We start from the raw sequence: 21,723 nt of genomic DNA on the forward strand, positions 1-21,723 counted from the left end.
GTCGTTCGGCAGCGGAGCAGGACTCGGGGCAACACTTTGTACGTGGCATTGAGGATCGCTCGGTAGTTCTCACAGTCCGATTTTACCCCTTCTTGAACATGGGGCATATAATCCCCTCCTTTCGCTCCTCTAAAAGCCGCCCCCTAAATGCTTTCTCAAACTTAAAGCGATCAAGCATACCACGTTTTGTTGCAGAGCATTTCAAAAACGCAGTCACCCAATTTCTTTCTCACAGAGAGAAATGTTCATCAGCTTCTAAGTTACTGGCCGAAAAATCAACGATCGTACAGAGTTGGGATGCTTCGGTTGTGGATTATTTCAGCACTAGCTGGCCTCTGATTCTTAAAATTTCAAAATGAATGAATTTTGTTGTTTGAATTTACTTCCGGCCTGTCAAATTCTTCAATTTATGACTGTCAAAGTTCTCAATGTCGGAATCAAAAATATATTTCTTTTCAAACTCCAAGGCCCCCGAAATGTCTGAAATTTCCAAAAGTTTCAGTCTTATTTTCCTCTTTGTTAACAAAATTGTTCCTTTGTGTCTGAGTTCGTAGAGTTTTGGGTGCGTCTTCACTATAACCAGATAGTGGTCAGGCTCAATGTTGGTGCCTGGACAGGATTTGACGTCGATGATGGCCGAGAAGTGGTGACTGAGTAGAGACGAATCAGCCAAAGGCTGAAAGTCTTTCTATTAAAGACAAAAAAAAAGTGATGACTGTCTATCAAAACGTGGTAGATCTTTGAATGCGTTTGGAACGGTGATCTCTAGGTGTACTTGTGCGAAAGGCGGTGCTTTTTGAGGCGGCAAAATCGATTAGTTTGATTCCGTTTTCGTAGGTTTCTCATGCCCGGGGAGGGGGAATCATGCCCGCGGTGACACAAGCTGCATCTGTTGATATAGTCCTGTATGCACAGTAAACACGCATGGCTATCAGCCGATGTGTGCTCTGTAATGTGGATTTGTTGCGCTCTACCTCTAAGGCGGAGCTCCAGGCCGCTCCTCCGTATCACAGTTTCGACAGTGCTTCGCTCGCAAGGAAACGTCTCTCGCTACTTTTTGAACCATGACAGTTCGGAATAATCCAAGCCAATGAATCTATGACTTTCGATGCACTTTGACAACAGTAAGTGCCATGCGCACCAAAACTTAAGCGATTGTCGACCATTACTTCATGATATTTCAGCTGCTGTTTCGAAGAAGTCGTGTGTCCTTCAACAGTAATCTCCATGTGCGGCACAACTCTTTTGATGGTCTTTGTAGGGAATACAATAACAGAATGAATTGATTGGTTCAAAACAAATAAACAAAATGGTATTCATTTCCGAAATGAAATAAAACAGTTAATTGAATTTCAAAGTTTCGAAAAAAAAAACACACAGGATCATTCATTTCAGCCTATATAAGCGATAAAAAACAAACGTCAAAACGATAAATCAACGACTTCGAATATCTGTCAAATGCCATTCACTCTCTTAAGAGAGAGAGAGAGCAATATCTGAATGAGAAGAGTGAAAGAAAAAAAAAGATGACCCAACGGTGAAACCGCATACGGGGTGGCATCGGAGAGTCATTCTGGAAAGTGACTTTGCGAAGGAAAGTTCTTGCGCAAATCCTCATCATGGAAAAAGTCAATCCCGACATAGTGGTCACGTGGGTTCAGCCGCAATGAAACGCATTCTGCGTGAGTATTTCTGGTGGCCAGGAATGGCCACAGAAGCTATCAAATATGTAAAAAGCTGTAACACTTGTACCATGGAAAAAATCTACCGATTCCACTGTCGAATAGAGAAATGCCAAACGAGCCTTGAGAGATACTTAAAATTGACTTTTTGTCACTCCTTGGAGTTGGTTCTGATGAATTTCTAATAGTCATTGACACATATTCTCGTTACCTCTCAGTTGCTGAAATGAGAAAAACGGACGCAGAATCTACAAACTTGGCTTTGATGGAGATCTTTAAGCTATGAGGAGTACCGAAAATAGTACAGAGCGATAACGGTCCTCCTTTTCAGAGTTCACTATTTTGTAAATTTTGGGAAGAAAAGGCGTTAGGATAAGGAAATCGATACCACTTAGCCCGCAGTTTAATGGAGCAGTGGAGCGCCAAAATCAAAGCCTGATAAAAGCTTTTTCGGCTGCAAGAATCGACGATAGAAATTGGCAATCAGCCCTAAACGAATATGTCCATAAGCACAACAACGTTGTAGCACATTCTAGACTTCTAGTAACGCCGTTTGAGTTGATGGTTGGTAGAAAATACCGAGGTGTGTTCCCATGCATGTGGAACGAGAGAAATAATTAAGAATTGGACAAAATAGACGTTCGCGAAAGGGACGCAGAAACGAAACTCGTTAGTAAGCAATACGCTGACTCAATTCGAGGTGCCAAGGAATTTCAAATAACCGTAGGCAATTTTGTTAAAGTAGCCGTTCAAAAAAAGACAAAAACAGATCCAAATTTCTCTGCAGATCGCTACCAAGTTGCAGCGAGACAAGGCGCAAAAGTAGCGGTCATGACCAAGAACGGAATTTTGTATTCACGAAACGGGCTAGGATGTTAAAAAGATTGTTAGTGATGATGATATAACTGAAAGTGAAGATCATTTCTGAGAACCAATCCATTAATCCGTTGCAAGGTCTTCTACCTCCTCGATTGGTTCGCCGGTGATCATGAGCAGGATATCGTCAGAAAATTCGACTATCTGCACGCCTGCTGGTAGTTTCAGAGTTAACACCTCATTGTACAACGACATGGCATTCCAAAGCACAGGAATGGAACCCTGTAGACCAACTGCTGATAGACCAGTAGATCGTCACCCAGTTCCGATTTCGAACGTCGGGACTCGATTTATTATCCTGCAGAGGGTATTGAGAACACCCATCCTGTGAAGTGCTTTGGCAATAAATTGCCAACTGGCATTGTTGAAGGCATTCTTAACTTTGATCGTCTTAATGGCGCAGTGACGAATACTTGTCCGCTTTTCCTATATGCGCGCTTCGCGTACTCTTTCACCATTCGGATGGCGTCCACCGTAAATCTCTCTTTCCGAAAACTGAACTGTCAGTCCGACAGTCCATTTTCGCCTTCTGTGTAGAATATTATCCTCTCCAGTAGCTTACCTAGGGTGTCCAGCTGAGAAATGAGTCTGTATGATGATGGATGCCCTGGGGGTATCCCAGGTTTCAGTAGTAGCACCAACTACGCCGTTTTCCACGAATTGGGAAGAGATCCCTTGTCGAAACACTTTTGTAGCCACACTCTGAAAGTATCCGGAATGGTTTATACCGCCACCTTCCTTGCTGCATTTGGGATTCCGTCCAGACCAGGGGCCTTATTCACCGCATGTTTCTTAGCGATAACCACAAGTTCCTCGTTCGTTACTGGCTCGATGTTGTGGGCACCCGCGTCGTACGGGGTAAGTGGTCACTGCGTTGGGCCATGCTGCAAGAAAAGATGTGTAACGATGTCCCTCAGTTTTTCCGGATACTTTTTTTGTCGGCACCTCTCGTTTCTCTATCGGTTGAAGTGAGGGATGTGCACGTTGATGATGCTGATGTTGAAAAACTGGCCGCTGATTCTAAACCGGTACATTCGTGGGTCGATCGGGCATCATCCGATCACGCGCTTCTGCATCTTCCACATCACTATAATAGCTGTTTCAAGCTCGTGTATGTTGCCGCAGCTCTGGTAGATGGTATGACCATCTTGGAACGCAGGTGCCATGAAGCTCTTCCAGCATACCTCCTTCAGCGCTGCGTTGTCGAAATTGCGGCTCTTAAATTCATTGGAGAGTCCGAGGGTACTGTCCTTGAAATTTATAGATCGAAAAGTCCCAAGGGGAACTGGGTATAAAATGCGCAGGCGGGACAAGATGCGCCACCATCAGTATTTCACTAAACAAACATTGTTCAACATTTCTGGAAATGCCAGTTTGTTCTATTTCCACTTTTATGCGTTTATAAACATTTGTGGACCTTCTAAGTTTTCTATATTGCGTAAATTTGACGAAAAACGAAAACATTTTTTTTTTGGGAGCTTTTCTTGCAATTTTTCAATTTTTCTCGTAAGGAATTACGATATCTATCAGCAAAACATTTACCTGGCATCTGTTCCAATGATGAACATTGGTCTAGACAATCATCACACAACGAAAAATGTCCTTATTCAATTATTTTTTTCTGTTATTTTTAACGATTTTTAATAAGCATGTCTAGGCAGGGCAAAACGCACCATGTCCGTTTATCTTTAAGCCTGTTTCATATTTGTTTAAGTTTATATGCAGTTTTCATCACACCATTTTTAAGCATATTTATATGTTGAATTGGAAAACATAACTTGAATATAAACGAATATATTAAAAATTCCTAAATTTAATATAGATTTAATTAACTATTCACAAGAACGTCAGTATATCTGGCAGCACTGCGCGTATCAATACATTTTTCCAACTGTAAAGTAGAAAAGGAGTGTTTTTACCTGGCAACCACTTTTGGAGGACCTTAAATTAATAAACACTTACAAATCGTTAAAAGGCGCGTTTGGGTACACACATATGCGCACTTTGCCCCAAACGAAATGAAAATCATACTTTAGAAAGCCTTTCAAAATTTAACGATTACGACGTATATAATTGGTATATGTGTTGCTGTGTGTATATTTCTGGTGAAGAATAGTCCCCTTTACAAAACTATTGTCGAATTTACTGGATTGCATTCTTCATTTACGAGTAATGAAAGATTCTTCTTAACGTGGGCGTCTTACCCCCAGTTCCCCTACCAAGATTCTAATCGCTGGTTTCTTTTCGTCACGTGGGTTTTTGGAGTTTTTAATAGTCACGAGTTCTCAAGGCCCGCAGCTTACCTTACCTCGAAAAAAGACCGTCGAAATGTTGCTGCTACGGGTCCCGAACACCACCAGGATGTTGTTACACGCTGTCGAATGACATGGTGAACAGACGCGTACGACGACCATGCAAGCATGCGACTAAAGCATCTACCCGGATTGGGTACCCGATCTCCGCTAAGGTTGCTCGCACCTCAGACAGCACCATGGGGAGGTTGAGAATCGGATCTGTAACACAAGTGGTGATATGTGACCACTACCCAAAGGATGGGTGTATGGGGAGAAAAAAAAATATTACCATCATCACTACGAAGATAAACGATTTCGGGTTATTTGCAATGGTTTATTCGATAGATTGGGATAATAGTGCAATTATAGTTGCCTCATTTCTTATTTTGTTATATACCTTTTATATACTTATTTTGTTATATACTTTTATGTAGTGATGTTAAATTGAGTTATAAATTAACAAATTAATCTTTCAGCGAGTGCTGACGATTCCTTCAAACCAGTTTCACTTTACAAAAACAACGAAAGCTTATCAACTAATCTAGATTCTACTTTTCTTATCTCTTCACCCTATCATGCAGCCAATCTCCGAATCCAAGGATCCAGAAAAATTATCTAAACTCAAGCAAAAACTTGAATCTGTTACTGATGATGACGACAACAACGAAAGCTTCCAGATTGATGAGCCATCGCCATCTATCCTTTCCGGTCGCCACCCGGTGGAGGAGCTGACAAATCAAGAAATTAAGGGTGCTCGAAATAACGGAAAGTCATTCGAGCTAGATTCGTCATCAGCGTCGGTGGAAAAAGGGCAGCTGAAAATCAGCGGGGACTCTGAAGGCGAAGAAAACGACGACTACGACTACGGTGAGGGTGAAGGTTCTCGAGGTGAATCATCTGGGGGCCAAAGTACCCCCGACGACGCTGCAACCGAAAGTGATAATTATGGTGCCGATAAATCGATCAATCCGGCCGCGATGGATAATTTGTTCGACAAAACTTCTTCGTTCGGAGTTTTTGGAAGAGGTCAGCTTCCAAGGAAAGGCAACACCGCCACAGGTTCGCACCTTGATCCGGAAGAAGACAGTGACGAAGATGAAGACATCTACGGGGAAGAGGACGAAGAAGAGGAACAGGAAGAAGAAGGGGGTGATTTATTGCCGGTGGATGGAGCTTTTGAAAGCTTCGGAAAACCGGGTGAACAATCGGGAGTGAGTAGGGGCGGGGACAGTGGTTTGCCGTACTTTTTGGTGGAACCTCAAAGTACCCATGTGCTGAGGAACAGACCGGCCATTTTGAAGTGTAAAGCGGCTAATGCGTTGCAGGTAAATCAATAAACGAGTATTTTTCATATTAGATTCATATTCATAGATCTCACCATATAAGATTCAACCGTGAAAACGGAGGAAAAAATGCCTTCCACATTAAGGAGATTTCATGTTCAGTTTAGTACGTTTATTACACATTCCAGGTGCTTGTACAGCTTAAAAGTGATTTTTAAACCGTTCGAGAATAAAAAAAAATATTTTAAAGGTTATTCGGTAATCAATTCGATAATTCAAGTAGGGGAGATAAGAGATAACGAGCACCCAGGGCATAATAAGCACTACTCTTTTCCACAAAAGTACGTGTTTTTTAATATAAATTTTCATGAGGATTTGTTTCGTACTTCCTATAGCATTTATTTTTCACAAAACGGGAATCTCCTTATCATCTTTATAGAGATATTGAAAACAAATTAGCTAAATTCTCAAGTAACGAAAATATTATAATTTTATAGCATCACGAAATAAGCTCTCATGATCTTAAAATAACCTTGATCTATAATTTATGCACTGCAACATGATGTACACATTGTTTCTCAATTTTTACCATCATAAAATTTTTGATTTTACACTTTTATCAATTTTAAAACACGTTTTTACTTAAATTTGGTGACTCGAGGCATATAGAGCAACACTGATCGAGGCACGATGAGCGTTTTCTGCTGTAGAATCTAGCAGTGATGTTGGAGTTTTTGCAGTTCGAGGAGTTCTGCACTTGCAAACGTGAACCATCGTTTTAAAATTCGAGTCAGATAATCTTTGACCACCATATATGACCCATCCTAAACGAGTCTTTGCGGCAACGAGATTTGCACCATTGCTTTCACGTTTGTTTAACGACAGCTTCAATCTGGCATTGTCCAATCCAATTAGAATTTGTGGTTTGGCTGCTTGGTAGCTTTTTACCGGTAACCCGCGAAGATGAGGAAAGCTTTTACAGAGCTCCTCGTAGTCCAAAGTCTGTTGGGGGAGGTCTAGTTTCGAAATGGTTCGAACGTTCGATAAAGGATATTCGTGACCGTTGTTTTCCTTCGCCACCGACAATTGAACGATTCGGGAACTTTCGTTGCGGGTAACACTGCTCGTCCATTGGAGACACAAATCGTGATCGTCACCTTCCAGGCCAAGTTTTTCTGCTATCTCGTCTTCTACCAAAGTTACATTCGAACCGTCGTCGAGAAATGCGTAGACCGAAACGGACCTTCCGTTGCCGTGAAGTGTAACAGGTACAATCTTGTACAAAGTAGAACCCCTTTTGTCACGATGGATGGAAACTGTTGCCGGTTCAAATTGACTAACGTGTAGGAGTTTGTGATGCGCTTCTGAGCAACCTTCAAGGCCACAGGGTTGTTTAGTGCGACAGGGCCATTTGCCATGGGGCGCCAGACACCGACGACACATCCCCTTTTCTTCTACCAGCTTCAATCGTTCCATCACTGTAAGACTACGAAACTTTTGGCAATCACGGATCTTGTGTGCCCTGCTACTACATCCGAGACACGGCTTGGCAACCGTATTGTTGGTATTAGACTTGGTGAAAACTTTTTCGCATACTCGATCAGCTTCTTGATGCACGTTCACAAAGGTGCCTTTGTCCTTGCGCTTGTCTTTTTTGATGCTCCCATCAACAGATTGCTTTGAGGGGACCGACACATTACACGCCGCGGCTCTAATAGCGGAAACGAAGTTGCAGAATTCTTTGAGTGTTGCTTGCTGGGTCAATTGAATATGCATTCCCCACTGCAGGAGAAGATCCGATGGCAATTTCGCAGCAAGTTCGGTAACAAGCGATGGGTTGTTGAGGTGTGATTCCAGGTTAGCCGCTTCGATGTAAGTAATGAGGTTTCTTACCTCACGTCCAAACGTCACTAGGGAATCGAACTTATTGATGCTGGGAGGACTTGTATTCCGGATTCTGCTTATAAGGCTGTTAATCAGCTGATCCGGTCTTCCACATTCCGCACGAAGAGTGGCCATTATTTCGGGAACCGCAGATGGTACTGTAAGAATACTAAGTACCTTTTCACGAGCATTTCCTATGAGACTTCTCTGTAACCTCGCAAGGTTCTCGTCGGGCTGGATCCCGCACATTGCTGTCGTCGATTCAAACGCATGTTCGAACATCGGCCATTCAAGCGGGTCGCCGGCGAATTTCGGTAGGTCTTTCGAAACTACTTGCCGCGCCGCGAACTGCTGGGCACTAAGAACTGGTCCATAATTTGGAAACGGTTGATGGGTGACGTACTCCGGGGTGTATTGCGGGATATTCTGTGTCGGTTGTCCGTTTGAAGGTACTTGCTGGTTGACTTGTGGTAGCCCGTTCACAAACTGTTGTGAAATTGGTGGTGGATGGTTCCGTGAGGAAGCGTGGAAGAAATCGTTCCTGGGTAAGCCTTCGATTTCTGGTTGGCATTTGGAAGCCGCAGTAGGACCAGTGTCCGAACACGGTGTCCGAAGTTCACTTGGTGCATTTGCATGGCGCGACTAGTCGATGGTTGATTAATATACGAGGGTGCAGGATCACGACGAAAATGATCAGGTTTAGGAGGGCCGTTTTCCACGTTCACTTGCTCCCTTGGGCCCGTTGGTACTGACGGGGAAAGCATGAAGTTATTTGCGGCTGCTCTACCTGGTTCTTGATGGTCGTGATTGGGCCTATGCTGGTTTGGCGGTGCCAAAGGCGTTGAGCTGGTAAGTGGTATAATAGTTGTCGCAGAAACTTCCTTTTCCGTATTTCGAGCATCGTTGACCCAAGCCTCGACCCGCATATTTGCCAGAATAGCGGATCTTTTCTCGCTACCAGGATTCCTCCCCTCTTGCATGATCGCCATTTCTAGGTTATGTTTTTGGACCAGAAACTGACGATCTCTTTCTGCTTGTTCCTTCCGGTAACGATCTTCCAGTTCTTTCTGCTCTTCAAGATGTTGGAGCCGTAACTGAGACACAGAAGCGGTGGATCGAACCGATATAACCGATCTTGCAGATCTCTTCGAGCTCATTTGCTCCGGATCAATAATCTGAGTCTTGCAGCAATCCGTACATTTCCAGGATTTGTCTGCAACGTCAGCGTCGACTCCAGCACAGCCGAAATGCCACCAGCGACTACACTGGTCGCATGCTACCATGGTTTCAGCCCCATCTGCCTTGGAGAAATCGCAGCAGTTGTGCACGTTTGTGGTTCCACCAACAGCGCTTTCGAGGTTAGGAATGACACGATCAGTTTTGATCATTTCGCCGATAATTTTTGAGAATGTTGGAGTTTTTGCAGTTCGTCCTCGACTGAACTCAACTGAAATTTATTTTCAACAGGTAAGTATTTGAGGTAGAAAAAGTAATATCAAATCGACTTACAAATTAGTCCCTTTTCTTATTCGACCAGCTAATCTGAGCGAAATTTTATCCGGTCCGTTTAACAATATGGCTAGCTGGAGGAATTTTATAATAAGGGTATTTTTAATAGAAAGATCAAGAGGTAGACTTACTGGTTATATCCGGTCAATCAGACTAACTTAAAAGGTAATGTGGTTCTTTAAGTGGGTCTAAGACGAAACACCTCGCACAAAACGCTATCGAAAATATAATATTAATGAAATATAATGCTTCAAAAGATTCGTTTTAAACTTACAAGGAGTTCACAGAGAACTTAATTATGAAAATCTATGAATATCTGGATATTACAAAAATACCACGTTGCTGAATTTGCTACGGCACTTTTTGGAATCAACGTGCTTTTCACTTCTCGGCTTCTTAATTATCTCCCTTTATCAGTGACAATTCGCGGCATGTCAACGCGACAGATGATGATGAGCGCTTCTCACTTGTGACTTGCTGATCGGTCACAACAAGTGAATTATAATTGATTTATAGAGCTACAACTTGACTGGTTTACATCCGACGATTTAGCCTATTGCTAAGGTGTCGGAGAGGTAATCAAAAGACTAGAGTTCGATTTCTGTTCGAGGTGATTTTTTTCCATTTACAATTCAATCCATTTACAATTCATGATTGTTTGATGAATCTACGACTCACCTGACTTCATTGAGTTGAATTCGCTGCTAAATTCCCCGGGAGCAAACGCTCATCGTGCCCTGATTGTTGTGCTTATACTGCCCCAAGGGGAGGGAGGGGGGTTCTCATTAAGCCCCTACAGTGGCTGGTTTTCAGCTCTTCGCAAAATTTTTTAAAATGCATTTTTTAACGTTTTCATCTGGTTTTTGAAGTTTCAGCTCGTTAGGAAATAGGCTTTTCAAGTGTCTGAACACGAAACAATAATGTAACCTCCATCTTAAAACTATTTTGACAAGGATATTGATTGATTGTTTCGCAACTCGAATATTTCAAAACACTAAAATTGTTTAAAGATGCTACAAAAACAGTCACAATTGAGTGAATTTAAGTCACGAAAAGGGATTTTTTTAAATTTCACTGAGAAATGTTAACATTTTCTGATAAGAAGTTCTGTTCTCAAAAACCTACCAAACTTCATTGAACTCCGTTTGAATCTAGAAAAGTAAGGGTTGTGAAATCACGTCAAAAAATTCCCTTTTTTGTAAAATTTACTCCAAAAAGACGCCCTGATTGCTGTTTTGACTCTCCAGATGGTTGGATTTTTACAAACTGAAGCTATTGACGCTCATCTTAGAATAATTGGCCATTTTAAAAATAAAAATCAGAATTCGTGCAAAAAAAAACTATTAAATCCATATTTGGTGCTTTTTTGATTATTTTACGTATCATTCCTCAATATACAAATACATGTAAATGTGAGTCGATATAAGAAAAAAGTTTGTGAAATATGTTAAAATTTGAAGATTAAATGTTAATCTTTGAAAAGTGAATTCTCGCGCCGGATTAAGCCATCGGGGGGCCTGAGGTAATTTATTTCGGGGGCCCTCTTGAATCCATATGAATTTTTCTACATGCCATCCCAGAGAAAACACCAGTTGGTCTAATTTGTTCGAACGTTGCTGCTTTAACATTTAAAACCACCACCAATTTCTTCAATTTAATATTATTTTTTCATGAACAGGTTTTAAATTTATATGAAACATGTTTTTTTTTATCAAAGAACAATTTTTTTTTGCTACTTTACTATTCAACGATATCTTCTGAATTTTTTTCAATTCCATAACCCATCTGTGTTATACAAATTTATCTGTTTCTAAATTCATTCAAAATGGTATATTATCCTACAAACACAAATTTTTATTTTGTTTCGAAAAGAAAAAAAAAATCTTTCTACATAAAACGTTTAAAAGCTGTTGCTCGAATCCGTAAACACAAGACACAAAATTTGAATAAAATAATCCAGATGTCTATTCTCCAGCTTTTGTTTCGCTAATGTCATTTCATTTATTCTGGCCAACTTGAAAAAGTAGATACCGTCAACTGGGGCAACATAAAACAATTTTCAACTTCAATGGCTTCTAAAAAACTTATGTTCACAGATAATCCTACCCCTATTAGTTATTGGTTTCTATAGTTATTTTTAATTTTCTGAAAACATGGATTTTTATCCTCATTATAAAATGAGGTAACTTGCAACAAACTTTATTTTTAATGAAAAATCTTATGAAAACGTATGAAAATTTATAGGTTTAAACATATTTGCCATGCCTTAAAGACCATAACGCATGAAAATATCAATTGCAGTCATTTTTTGGTCTGTAAAAACTAATTTCCACATTTTTCATAAAATAAGGATACTGCATATATTTAGGGGTTGAATAATATTACGAAAAATTCTACAAGCTAAAATCTTAAAAAATGTTTGGATAAAAGAAATTTCAATGTTTACAAATGCGTGATGCAAAACATTTATATTCCAGCACATGGATTCGAGATTTACAAGGTGTTACTTTGATTTGCATTTCGTTGCATTTTACCCCAGACCATTAACTGAAGTATAAAAATATTTATTTAAAAAAATGAGTGATGACTCGAAACATATTTTTACACAAAGAGTGTTGATATAGCATGAGAAAACCAGTAAAAAGTTTATAAGCAATATAATCAAGCCAATCCGTCATACTGGTTAAATTTTTTACGGCATCGAAAAATATTAAAATTTGTAGATTTATTCTTCAATTTTTCAAATTTTATATAAAAATAAAAAAAAAACTTTGGAAAACAAGCTTAAGATGCGACAAATTATGTCATCATCATTTAGTAATTATTGAAAGATAACTTTATTACAAGACATTAAATAAAAAAATGATTCAGTGTGATGTTATATAAATGTTGCATCTAACCCCGCTGTTGCATGATACCCCGTTTGACGGTACATTGCATTTCCTTCGTTAAAACTTGAGGATGACGTTCCAAGCTGCAAGGAGCAGAATGACGTTGATGGCAACAAAAGTGGAAGATCATTCCTCCCCGTTAAATAGGAAACGGCATACAAAACGGGGAAGAGTTTCACTTTCACCATTTACGAGAAGCATCTTTCCACAGTTTTCCAGTTCCAGCTTGCCAAGTTGAAAAGTGTGCTGGCAAAACCCACCCAAAATCTGGAGTGATACCAGTACACTTCCTTTGCTGCCTCATTTCCTTTGTATATGTATGGTCGTTTTCAAAAGGAACAAAAAACTTAAACTCTCTGGGCCAAAAGAAAAACTGCCTCAAAAGCATTAGCATTTTGCAGTTTCCGGAAAACACAAGCTTTGGCATTAAAATTTTCCACTTTCCATTCATGTTCGACTTTCCATGCATGGAACCATCTCGTCGCTGCAGGATTGTCAGAGAATGAGTGCCCTTTTATGCAAAAGAGTTTCCTCTATGCAATGAGAGCTCTTTTGCTTTCCGAAATTCAAAGCGTACGAGCTTGTAAAAAGATTTTCACATAAGCTCGTGCCAGATTACTGGCACATTATTCAACATACAGACAACAACAGAGCAGCTCCCCAAATAGGGCTAAATTTTTCGTGAGCCCTGCTTTCCCTCCGGAGGCTTAGTCTAATTTCCCACCGAGTGATTTATGGTGCTTACTGCCGTTATTGGTCCCTTCTGAATCAGGCTAAATAGGATCAGGAAGCTGTCCCAAATTACACACTTCAGGCTCAAATCGCTCCCGGATGCAGTTTTCGGAATCAGAGAGTAAGATCCTTGGAGTTAATCATTATTTGGGATTTTTCGGCTGCTACTAGTAATAAAAGATTTTGAACCCTATGAAATTAAATAGGAAAAAAATATTAAAAATGAAGAATTTTTCAATATTAATTTCTGAATGAGTATTTAAATTTCATGCCAAACTAAACTTAAACTAAAAGATTATAAAATATTAAAGCTTAAACTAACCCTGGAAATCCTCCACGGAATCTTCCAACTATTTCTAAACAATAGGGGAGAGTGGGGATACTTGATCCCCTTTTCTTATTTTCACCATATCTTTTTGGCAAAATTTAGCAACTCGCCGTCTTTGACATTTTCTGACAGCTTGTAACTTCAAGTTTCTGTGCTCCAAAAATTAGAACGATACTTGAAGCCGATTATGAACTAGAAGCATTTTCGTGGGAGTAAAAAAATTGCGATTTTTCTGAAGTTAGGGGAGACTTGATCCCCATTGAAGGAGACTTAATCTTTTATTCGGGAAGCCCTAACCCTTGTATGAAAATCAAACAAAACCCCAAGATAGAATGTTAATTGACTATTTTGGTCTTGTTTGTTCTCATTTCACAATTTATAGCAGACATAAGAAGAAAATTCTATAACTTTGTCTCAACGCTAATTACATTGCATACTTAAAGGCGCTATTTTTTATAATTAAGAGAAAATTAATTATTTTTGCTCTTTTCTTCAGACAATTGTTTGATAAATATTAGTTTTTGGATAAATATAAGTAATTTCGTAATCAGCAATCATGACGATCATTTCAGAAGAAGAATATGCCGTTTGGAAGGGGGATCAATTGTACCCAACTCTAGGGGATCAACTGTACCCATAATCAACATTTTAGAAAACTTTTTCAAAAAAAAGTTGAGAATTTTCCATTACTTTGAAAATATGGCATTATGAAGTTCATTTTACGCTCGAACGATTGATACATTGGAACAAATATTTTTTTCATAATTTTCCCATGTAAGGAACATTTTAAAGTGATGAAAAAAGATCTTCAAGTGACATTTTGTGAAATTTTTCAAACAAAGTTCAATTACTCAAACAATTATTTTTCTTAAATTTTTTTAAACTACAAGCATTGTTATTTTGCTCATTTTGGCACATTTTTCTAGAACATTTGATCTTTGTAAGACATTCCAGTTTCGAGATATAGCTAAGGAATCAAGTATCCCCAGGGATCAAGTATCCTCATTCTCCCCTACTGATTTTGTTATATGATTTTAATCGCGGTTATTTTTATGATTATAATTTTAAGTGGCATGCTCAGTGGAATTCGATCGGCATGTCGCATAGCTACGTCCAGAATGCAAAGAAGAGTGCTGGACTACATATGTACAAACAAGGTACAGAACTTCACAAACCGCGATGAGCGGCAACAATCGACGGACGGCTGAAACTCGGGCACGGAAGCTCTGCGAGAAGATTAAAATGTAAATGTAAATGTAGATAATCCACCATGGGTGCACGGATTCACCGCAGTTTCGCCAACGTATGCGCTGAATTGCATTCTTAAGATTACGAGTTCGGCTCATCTTTAATGCAAATCACCACATACCCGACACCATGGCTTTATGTGAACTGTCATGTAATGAACGTGTTTTGTGTATGTGTTAGTCTTATTTGGAGAAGATACAGTCAGTTTGGCAACCGTATAAAATTCGTCACATTTTCAGTGTTATGGATCTACGACAGGTATGCCGCACTCGTGTATATACTTGGCCAGCTGGCAACTGATTAAAAATTCTTGTTTTATAGTCAGTTATAAGAGGAAACACATGTTACCTGTAGACCACTCATGAGATTCGAACCCTAAAATTTTCTTGCCGATACCGGGAATCGAACCCAGTACGCCTAGCATATAAAAACCCGACTTGCGCCAACCTATCCGCTAGACTACATTGGCACTTAGCACGGAAGCTCTGCGAGAAGATGTTGAATAAATATGGCTGCTGTGTAATGGACGACGAAACGTTTATAAAAGCTGATTTTAAGCAAATTCCGGAGTTGGAGTTTTTCACCAGCAAGAGCAAGTTGGATGTTGACGACAAATTTAAGAAGAAGAAAATGTCGAAGTTCGCTTCCAAATACCTCGTTTTGCAGGTCATCTGCTCTTGCGTTCTGAGAAGTGAGCCTTTGTGACAAAGGGGTCAGTAAATGGCGAGATCTGCTAATCTGAGTGCCACGAGAAGCGCCTTTTGCCGTTCTTGCAGCAGCACGACGAAGCTTCGCTATTTTAGCCAGATTTGGTATCATGCCACTATTCTAAAACTATCCTGGGGTGATATGAGGCCAATTCTGTCCATTTTGTTCCAAAGGACATGAATCGTCAAACTGTCCGGTGCGCCCGGTGGAGCAGTACTGGCAATTATAAAGCAGGAACTTGTAAAGAGCAAGACGATAGTCTAAGACGAGAAAGACATGTTGAGAAAATTGAAAAAAAAAACTGAGAAACTGGTGCCAGTTGACACTGCAAAGACTTTGATGGAGAACATCAAACGCAAATGCGTTCAATATTACATTCAAGCCTCCATCGATTTTTTTTATTTTTGAAGTAAATATATGTTTAAAACTATACCCTAAAATTTTGGTTTGATTCTAAAAAAACGAACACACACATATGGGATCTCAGTGAAACTTCATGTTTTTTTGAAGAGATCTAATTTACTTACTTTACACTAAGGGGTACATCCTCAAGGCTTGCATCTTACAAATGCTAAAACCAACAGCCCACAAGAAGAGTACTATGTGTGCCGTTACCGAGATTCGATCTCATGACCTCTGGCTTAGAAGACTTGAATGCTATCCTTTAGGCTACGGTCGGCGGCAAATTCTAAACATTATATGAAAATTGCCATGACATTTTCGGTGTTGCAATAATTTTGTGTTCGCTCTTTAATCGATTTTAAAATGCGTTTTCACTTTACCTTGTTGACTCGGGGCATACAGAACACCATTGATCGTGGCACGATGAACATTTCTGTAGTTGAATCTAGCAGCAAATTCAACTCGATGAAGTCTACTGAATAATAGAGCTACAGCTTGACTAGTTTACATTTGACGATTTAGCCTATAGGAAAGGTGTTGGAGCGGTAACCATAAGACTCGAGTTCGATTCCTGGTCGAGTTGCTTTCATATACGGTTTTTCTATTGTTGCATTATCTGGCTAGTAGCATCATTCGTCGAACAAAGCATCAGAAACATAATGTATGAGCGAGTGTGAATTGTTTGTATTCTGCAAACAGACATAGATTATTTTGATTCTGCTTGGTTTGATGAATCTACGACTCAACGTTTGGTATAAAAGGCATCGATCATGAATGCTAAACGAAAAGAAATTGCCACGATCAGGAGTAGAAGTCGAGTGCTCTGATTACCTCTCGGACACCTTATCAATAGGCCAAATCGTCAGATGAAACAAGTCAAGCTGTAGCTCTATGATTCAGTTGACTTCATCGAGTTGAATTCGCTATTAGGGTCTACGGCAGAAAACGCTCATCGTTTCCCAATTAATAGTGCTAATACTGCCCCAGTGGAGATTCTCATTATGCTCCTACAGTAACTGATTTTCAGCTTTCGGAAAATCATTTAACAATGCATTTTCAAACGATTTTATCTTCTTTTTCAAATTAAAACATGTTAGGAAATCGACTTGTTTTAATGTCTGAATACGAAGCATTAATGTAACTCACATATATTAAAGCTGTTTTTTATGGTTAAATAAGCGTCCTCCTTAAGGCTTTTATTCCATTATCTCCCCTAATATCAACTCTATTGATCGTGAATATTTTGCCCAGGCTTTATACACGGACTTCAGGAGAGCTTTTGCCAGAATTGACATCTAAATTTTGATTTTTAAACTATAGAAAAATGGATTCAGTCCACATCTGCAGAAATTGATAAAGTCATATTTAACAAACCATAAACAAATTGTAGATTCAATGCTTCGCCTTCGAGAAGAATCTCTGTCACATCTGGTATGCCACAGGACTCCCATCTTGGTCCCCTATTATTAACCTTATACGTTAATGAAATTACTTTTCTACTGAATCAGTTAAACGTACTTACATATTCAGACGATATGAAGCTTCACATGAAAGTCGAAATCAAAGGAGATTGATTGATGTTTCAAAATTAAATAAATGTATTTTTCAAATGGTGTAACAAAAGTCTTCTTGAACTAAACGGGGAAACAAATTCAAATATCGTAAGTCTATACAAGGAAAAAATATTCATCATATGAAATTGTAACATTAGGAAATGAGCCTGTAGAGCGAATCAGAAAGATAGGACATCTAGGTATCATATTGGACCTTAAACTAATCTTTGTAGATCTATAACTTAGAAATTCAGAAATCAAAGAGAATGCTTGGCTTCAAATTTTCAAGACCCTTATACATTAAAAACGTTGTATATGTTTGTCCGATTATGTGGGTTGACTCTGATCAAATTCCTTTTTTGCATCTTTTATTCCAAATTGAAAAAAATCATTATTTTAAACAATTTGATTTACAGTGATAAAGCTTAGTGTATTTAGAAACGGGACTGGTATGAATGCATGTTTCTAAAAAAAACCATTCGTATAATCGAGATACTTTCTATCAAGGAAATAAAAGTTATCTTATAATTATTCAGGAAATAATTTGGAACAAGTATTTAATTTTTTTTTAAGAATTATTTCTTAATTTTTCCTGGTACCTCCGATCGGCCAGCGCAAACATTTTACAGTCGTGATATTTTAATTATTTTTTTTCTTTCTGGGCAGGGAAAAGCCCGCGGGAGTGCTCCTCTTGCTGAGGCTCTTCTCCAGTGGGCGCAAAACCTCCTCATCATTCTTTATTCATTTTTTCTTTGATTTTTTCGTTTTTTGTTTTACAATATTGTACATCACTTTCGTTTTTATAGCAACACATTTCACTTTTCATTCATTTGTTCTTTAAATTGTGGATGGGCGATGGTGATGGCGATTGGCGGGTGGTGGCGGTTGGGCGGAAACGAAATCGAAATACAAACATTGTAAAGCTTATAAAAACAGCTTGTAGAGTAGTGTCGTGATTTTACGAATCTCAATTCAGAGATTCACTTAAACACGTATGTCGCTCGTAAGAATAGATCAATGACTGACTTTGTTTTGTTTGTTTGTCAAGTGCTGCCAAAATAGCAAATGTTGTCAATGAAATTTATATTATTTAATTCATCTACAGTGTTGCTGAATACAACTATTATTTTATTTTATTCCTAATTAAATTTGATTTATTTTCTGTATATTCTTCATCTCATCCCTACATTCCTTCTCACCTCTATTCTTAATTGAAACTTTTCACACGTCAACTTTTGTTTTTTTTTCTTAAGAGCAAAATTTTATTTACCAAATATCCTCAATTTTTATTCCATATTCCATATCTTTATTCTCCTTCCTACAAATTTTAATGAATTTCTTCTTATCCTTCATCACATTTCTACATTCCTTCTCAGCTGCGCTTCCCTGCGCTTCAAACGGCAATTCCATCTTATTCCCACCGGAAGATCAAATCAAAACAATCAGCAGCAGCAGCCTTAAATATCTGCGCTATTTGTGCTTATTCTACCAACCACGTCATTGTCGTGATTTTACGAATCTCAATTCAGAGATTCACTTAAACACGTCTGTCGCTCATAAGAATAGATCAATGGCTGACTTTGTTTTGTTTGTTTGTCAAGTGCTGCCAAAATAGCAAATGTTGTCATAGAAATTTATATTATTTAAGCTTGTTTTCGTGGCTTGGTTGTTCGTACCGTAATCCGGGGTAATATTGATCACTTTTTTCGATATATTTCGATTATTTTTTCTGTTAAGGGGAGTGTGGCATGATCTATATTTTTTAAACCAGTACTGGACTCCTATGAACGTAGAACATGGATGCAGAAAATTATTAGACCTCTTAAAATTTGATTTAAAAATCGTTTTTGTCTCTGTTCAAAATATGATGGTTTGGGGTGACATTGATCAGTCTCTATTCTGACGGTTTTAACGAGTTTTTTAGAATATAAAGTATACAAAACACCTTAATAATATTTGAAAATGCTTGTTCATCAATTTAACCTTGATTTTTAACGTATTATTTTAAAAATATATATAATCAAAAAATAACTATGATGCTGCCTACATTTAGGGGCAAAAATAATTATAATTGCTAAATAGTTTGAGCTTCAAAATACAAATTAAATTTTACCTTCACACATTTCCCTAGGCTCCCACTTTTTTCATTTTCATTTTTTCATCAAAGTTAACGATTTGAAAGGGTTCCTATCCATTTGTCCAATACGGGCTTACTCTTGGTGAATGTCCTTATTTTCTAAATATCAAAAATTGATCATTAAATTATCATAAAAATAGCACTCTAACTGTTCATATACAAAGAAGAATAGTTGTTCTTTCACATAAAACAACCCGTTTGCTTCTAAATGCTTTTTGGCATCATAAGAAGAGCTCTTTGTTTGCGAGCCTTAGAAAATAGATATTTTAAGATTTTGAAATAAGATTTTTTACTAACCTACCTACCTACCTAAGGGTCCAGCGCCGATTGACCGGCGCATAGGGCTGAGATAAAAGATCTCCACTGCTGGCGATCCGGAGCCAGCGTCTTCACTTGCTGCCAGCCAAGGTTCTCGTCAACTGTGCGGATTTCAGCGGCTAGACTTCGCCGCCACGAGCTTTTGGGCCTGCCTCTTTTTCGATGCCCATCTGGATTCCAGTCAAGCGCCTCTCTGCAAATCTCGTTTTCATCTCTTCGCAGCGTGTGCCCAATCCATCTCCACTTACGTTCCCGAATCTCGATTTCTAGCGCCTTTTGATGACACCGGCGATGAAGTTCAACGTTTGAAATCCAGTTGCCAGGCCACCAAGCGCGGATGATGTTCCGCAGGCAGCGATTCACAAAAACTTGCAGTTTTCGCGTCGTCACCGCATATGTGCACCAAGTTTCACACCCGTACAGCAATACGGATTTGACGTTTGAGTTGAAGATTCGGATTTTTGTTCGTAGAGAGATCTGGCGTGACCGCCAGATGTTTCGGAGACTCGCAAACGCAAATCGGGCTTTTCTGATCCGGGTTTCGATGTCCTTCTTGGCTGGCTACCAAGATACTGGAAGCACTCCACTGTCTCAACCTGTTGTCCAGCTACCACGAAATTGAAACGATTATCTGTATTGATTTCCATCGACTTGGTCTTTCCGACATTGATTTTGAGACCTGCTGCCTTGGAGCTTTCGGTGAGGTCGTCGAGTTTGCTCTGCATGTCTTGTTGTGTTTGGGCGAGCAAAACAATATCGTCTGCCAGGTCAAGGTCGTTCAGTTGCTCCATGGTTGAAGGATTCCACGGCAATCCTCGGTTTGGTCTACAGTCAATCGATCCAGTCAAGATCTCATCCATTACGATGAGAAAAAGCAGCGGTGACAAAATACATCCTTGTCTCACTCCAGCAGTTACCGGGATTGGTTCGGACAAGACACCGTCGTGCAAGACCTTGCACGAAAATGCCTCGTACTGTGCTTCGATGAGATGGACTAGTTTCTCTGGGACCCCTCGTCGTCTAAGAGCAGCCCAGATGTTTTCGTGGTTCAGTCGGTCAAATGCTTTTTCGAAATCAACGAACACCAGCAGAAGAGAGTCCTGGAATTCGTTGATTTGTTCCAGTATTATTCGTAGCGTTGTGATGTGGTCCACACATGATCGTCCGGATCGGAATCCAGCTTGTTGCCGTCGGAGTGTAGCGTCGATTTTCTCCTGGATCCTGTTCAGGATCACTTTGCAGAGTACTTTGAGGGTTGTACAGATCAAAGTTATGCCACGCCAGTTACCGCACTCTGTTAGGTCTCCTTTCTTTGGGACCTTTACGAGGATACCCTGCATCCAGTCGGCAGGGAATGTTGCAGTATCCCAAATGTCAGCGAAAAGACGGTGCAACATTTGTGCTGACAAGGCAGGGTCGGCTTTGAGCATTTCAGCAGGAATGCAATCGATTCCAGGCGCTTTGTTGGATTTCATGTCCTTGATTGCCGCTTCTATTTCAGCCAGCGAGGGCGCTTCCGAGTTGACGCCATTAATGCGACTTACTGCGGGCGCCTCGAGCTGCGGGTTCTGTTGGCCATTGCTATTTGTAACTCGGAAAAGTTAATCAAAATGCTCAGTCCAACGCTTGAGCTGATCTGTTCGATCTGTCAGCAGCTGACCTGCTCGGTCTTTCAGCGGCATTCTTGCATTAGTCCTTGCACCACTAAGGCGGAGAGAAATATCATATAATAATCGGATATCTCCAATGGCGGCGGCTCTTTCTCCCTCTTCGGCTAGGTAGTTTGTCCAGGCTCTCTTGTCTCGTCTACAAGCTCGTTTGACTGCCTTTTCCAGCTCCGCATATCGTAAGCGGGCGGCTGCTTTGGCTGACCCGGTA

General features: G+C 39.7%; 1 protein-coding gene across 3 annotated transcripts in view; it reads left to right on the forward strand.

Moving 5' to 3' along the window:
- Positions 1-21,723, forward strand: part of LOC129750145 (uncharacterized) — a 531,649-nt gene that overhangs the window by 144,239 nt on the left and 365,687 nt on the right. For all 3 annotated transcript variants that reach the window (XM_055745386.1, XM_055745388.1, XM_055745387.1), the window contains one exon: positions 5,434-6,177. In XM_055745386.1, the coding sequence (XP_055601361.1) occupies positions 5,434-6,177 (744 nt within the window). The remainder of the gene's footprint in view (positions 1-5,433; positions 6,178-21,723) is intronic.

This window comes from Uranotaenia lowii, chromosome 2, assembly GCF_029784155.1.
Source record: "Uranotaenia lowii strain MFRU-FL chromosome 2, ASM2978415v1, whole genome shotgun sequence".
NCBI classification, from domain to species: domain Eukaryota; kingdom Metazoa; phylum Arthropoda; class Insecta; order Diptera; family Culicidae; genus Uranotaenia; species Uranotaenia lowii.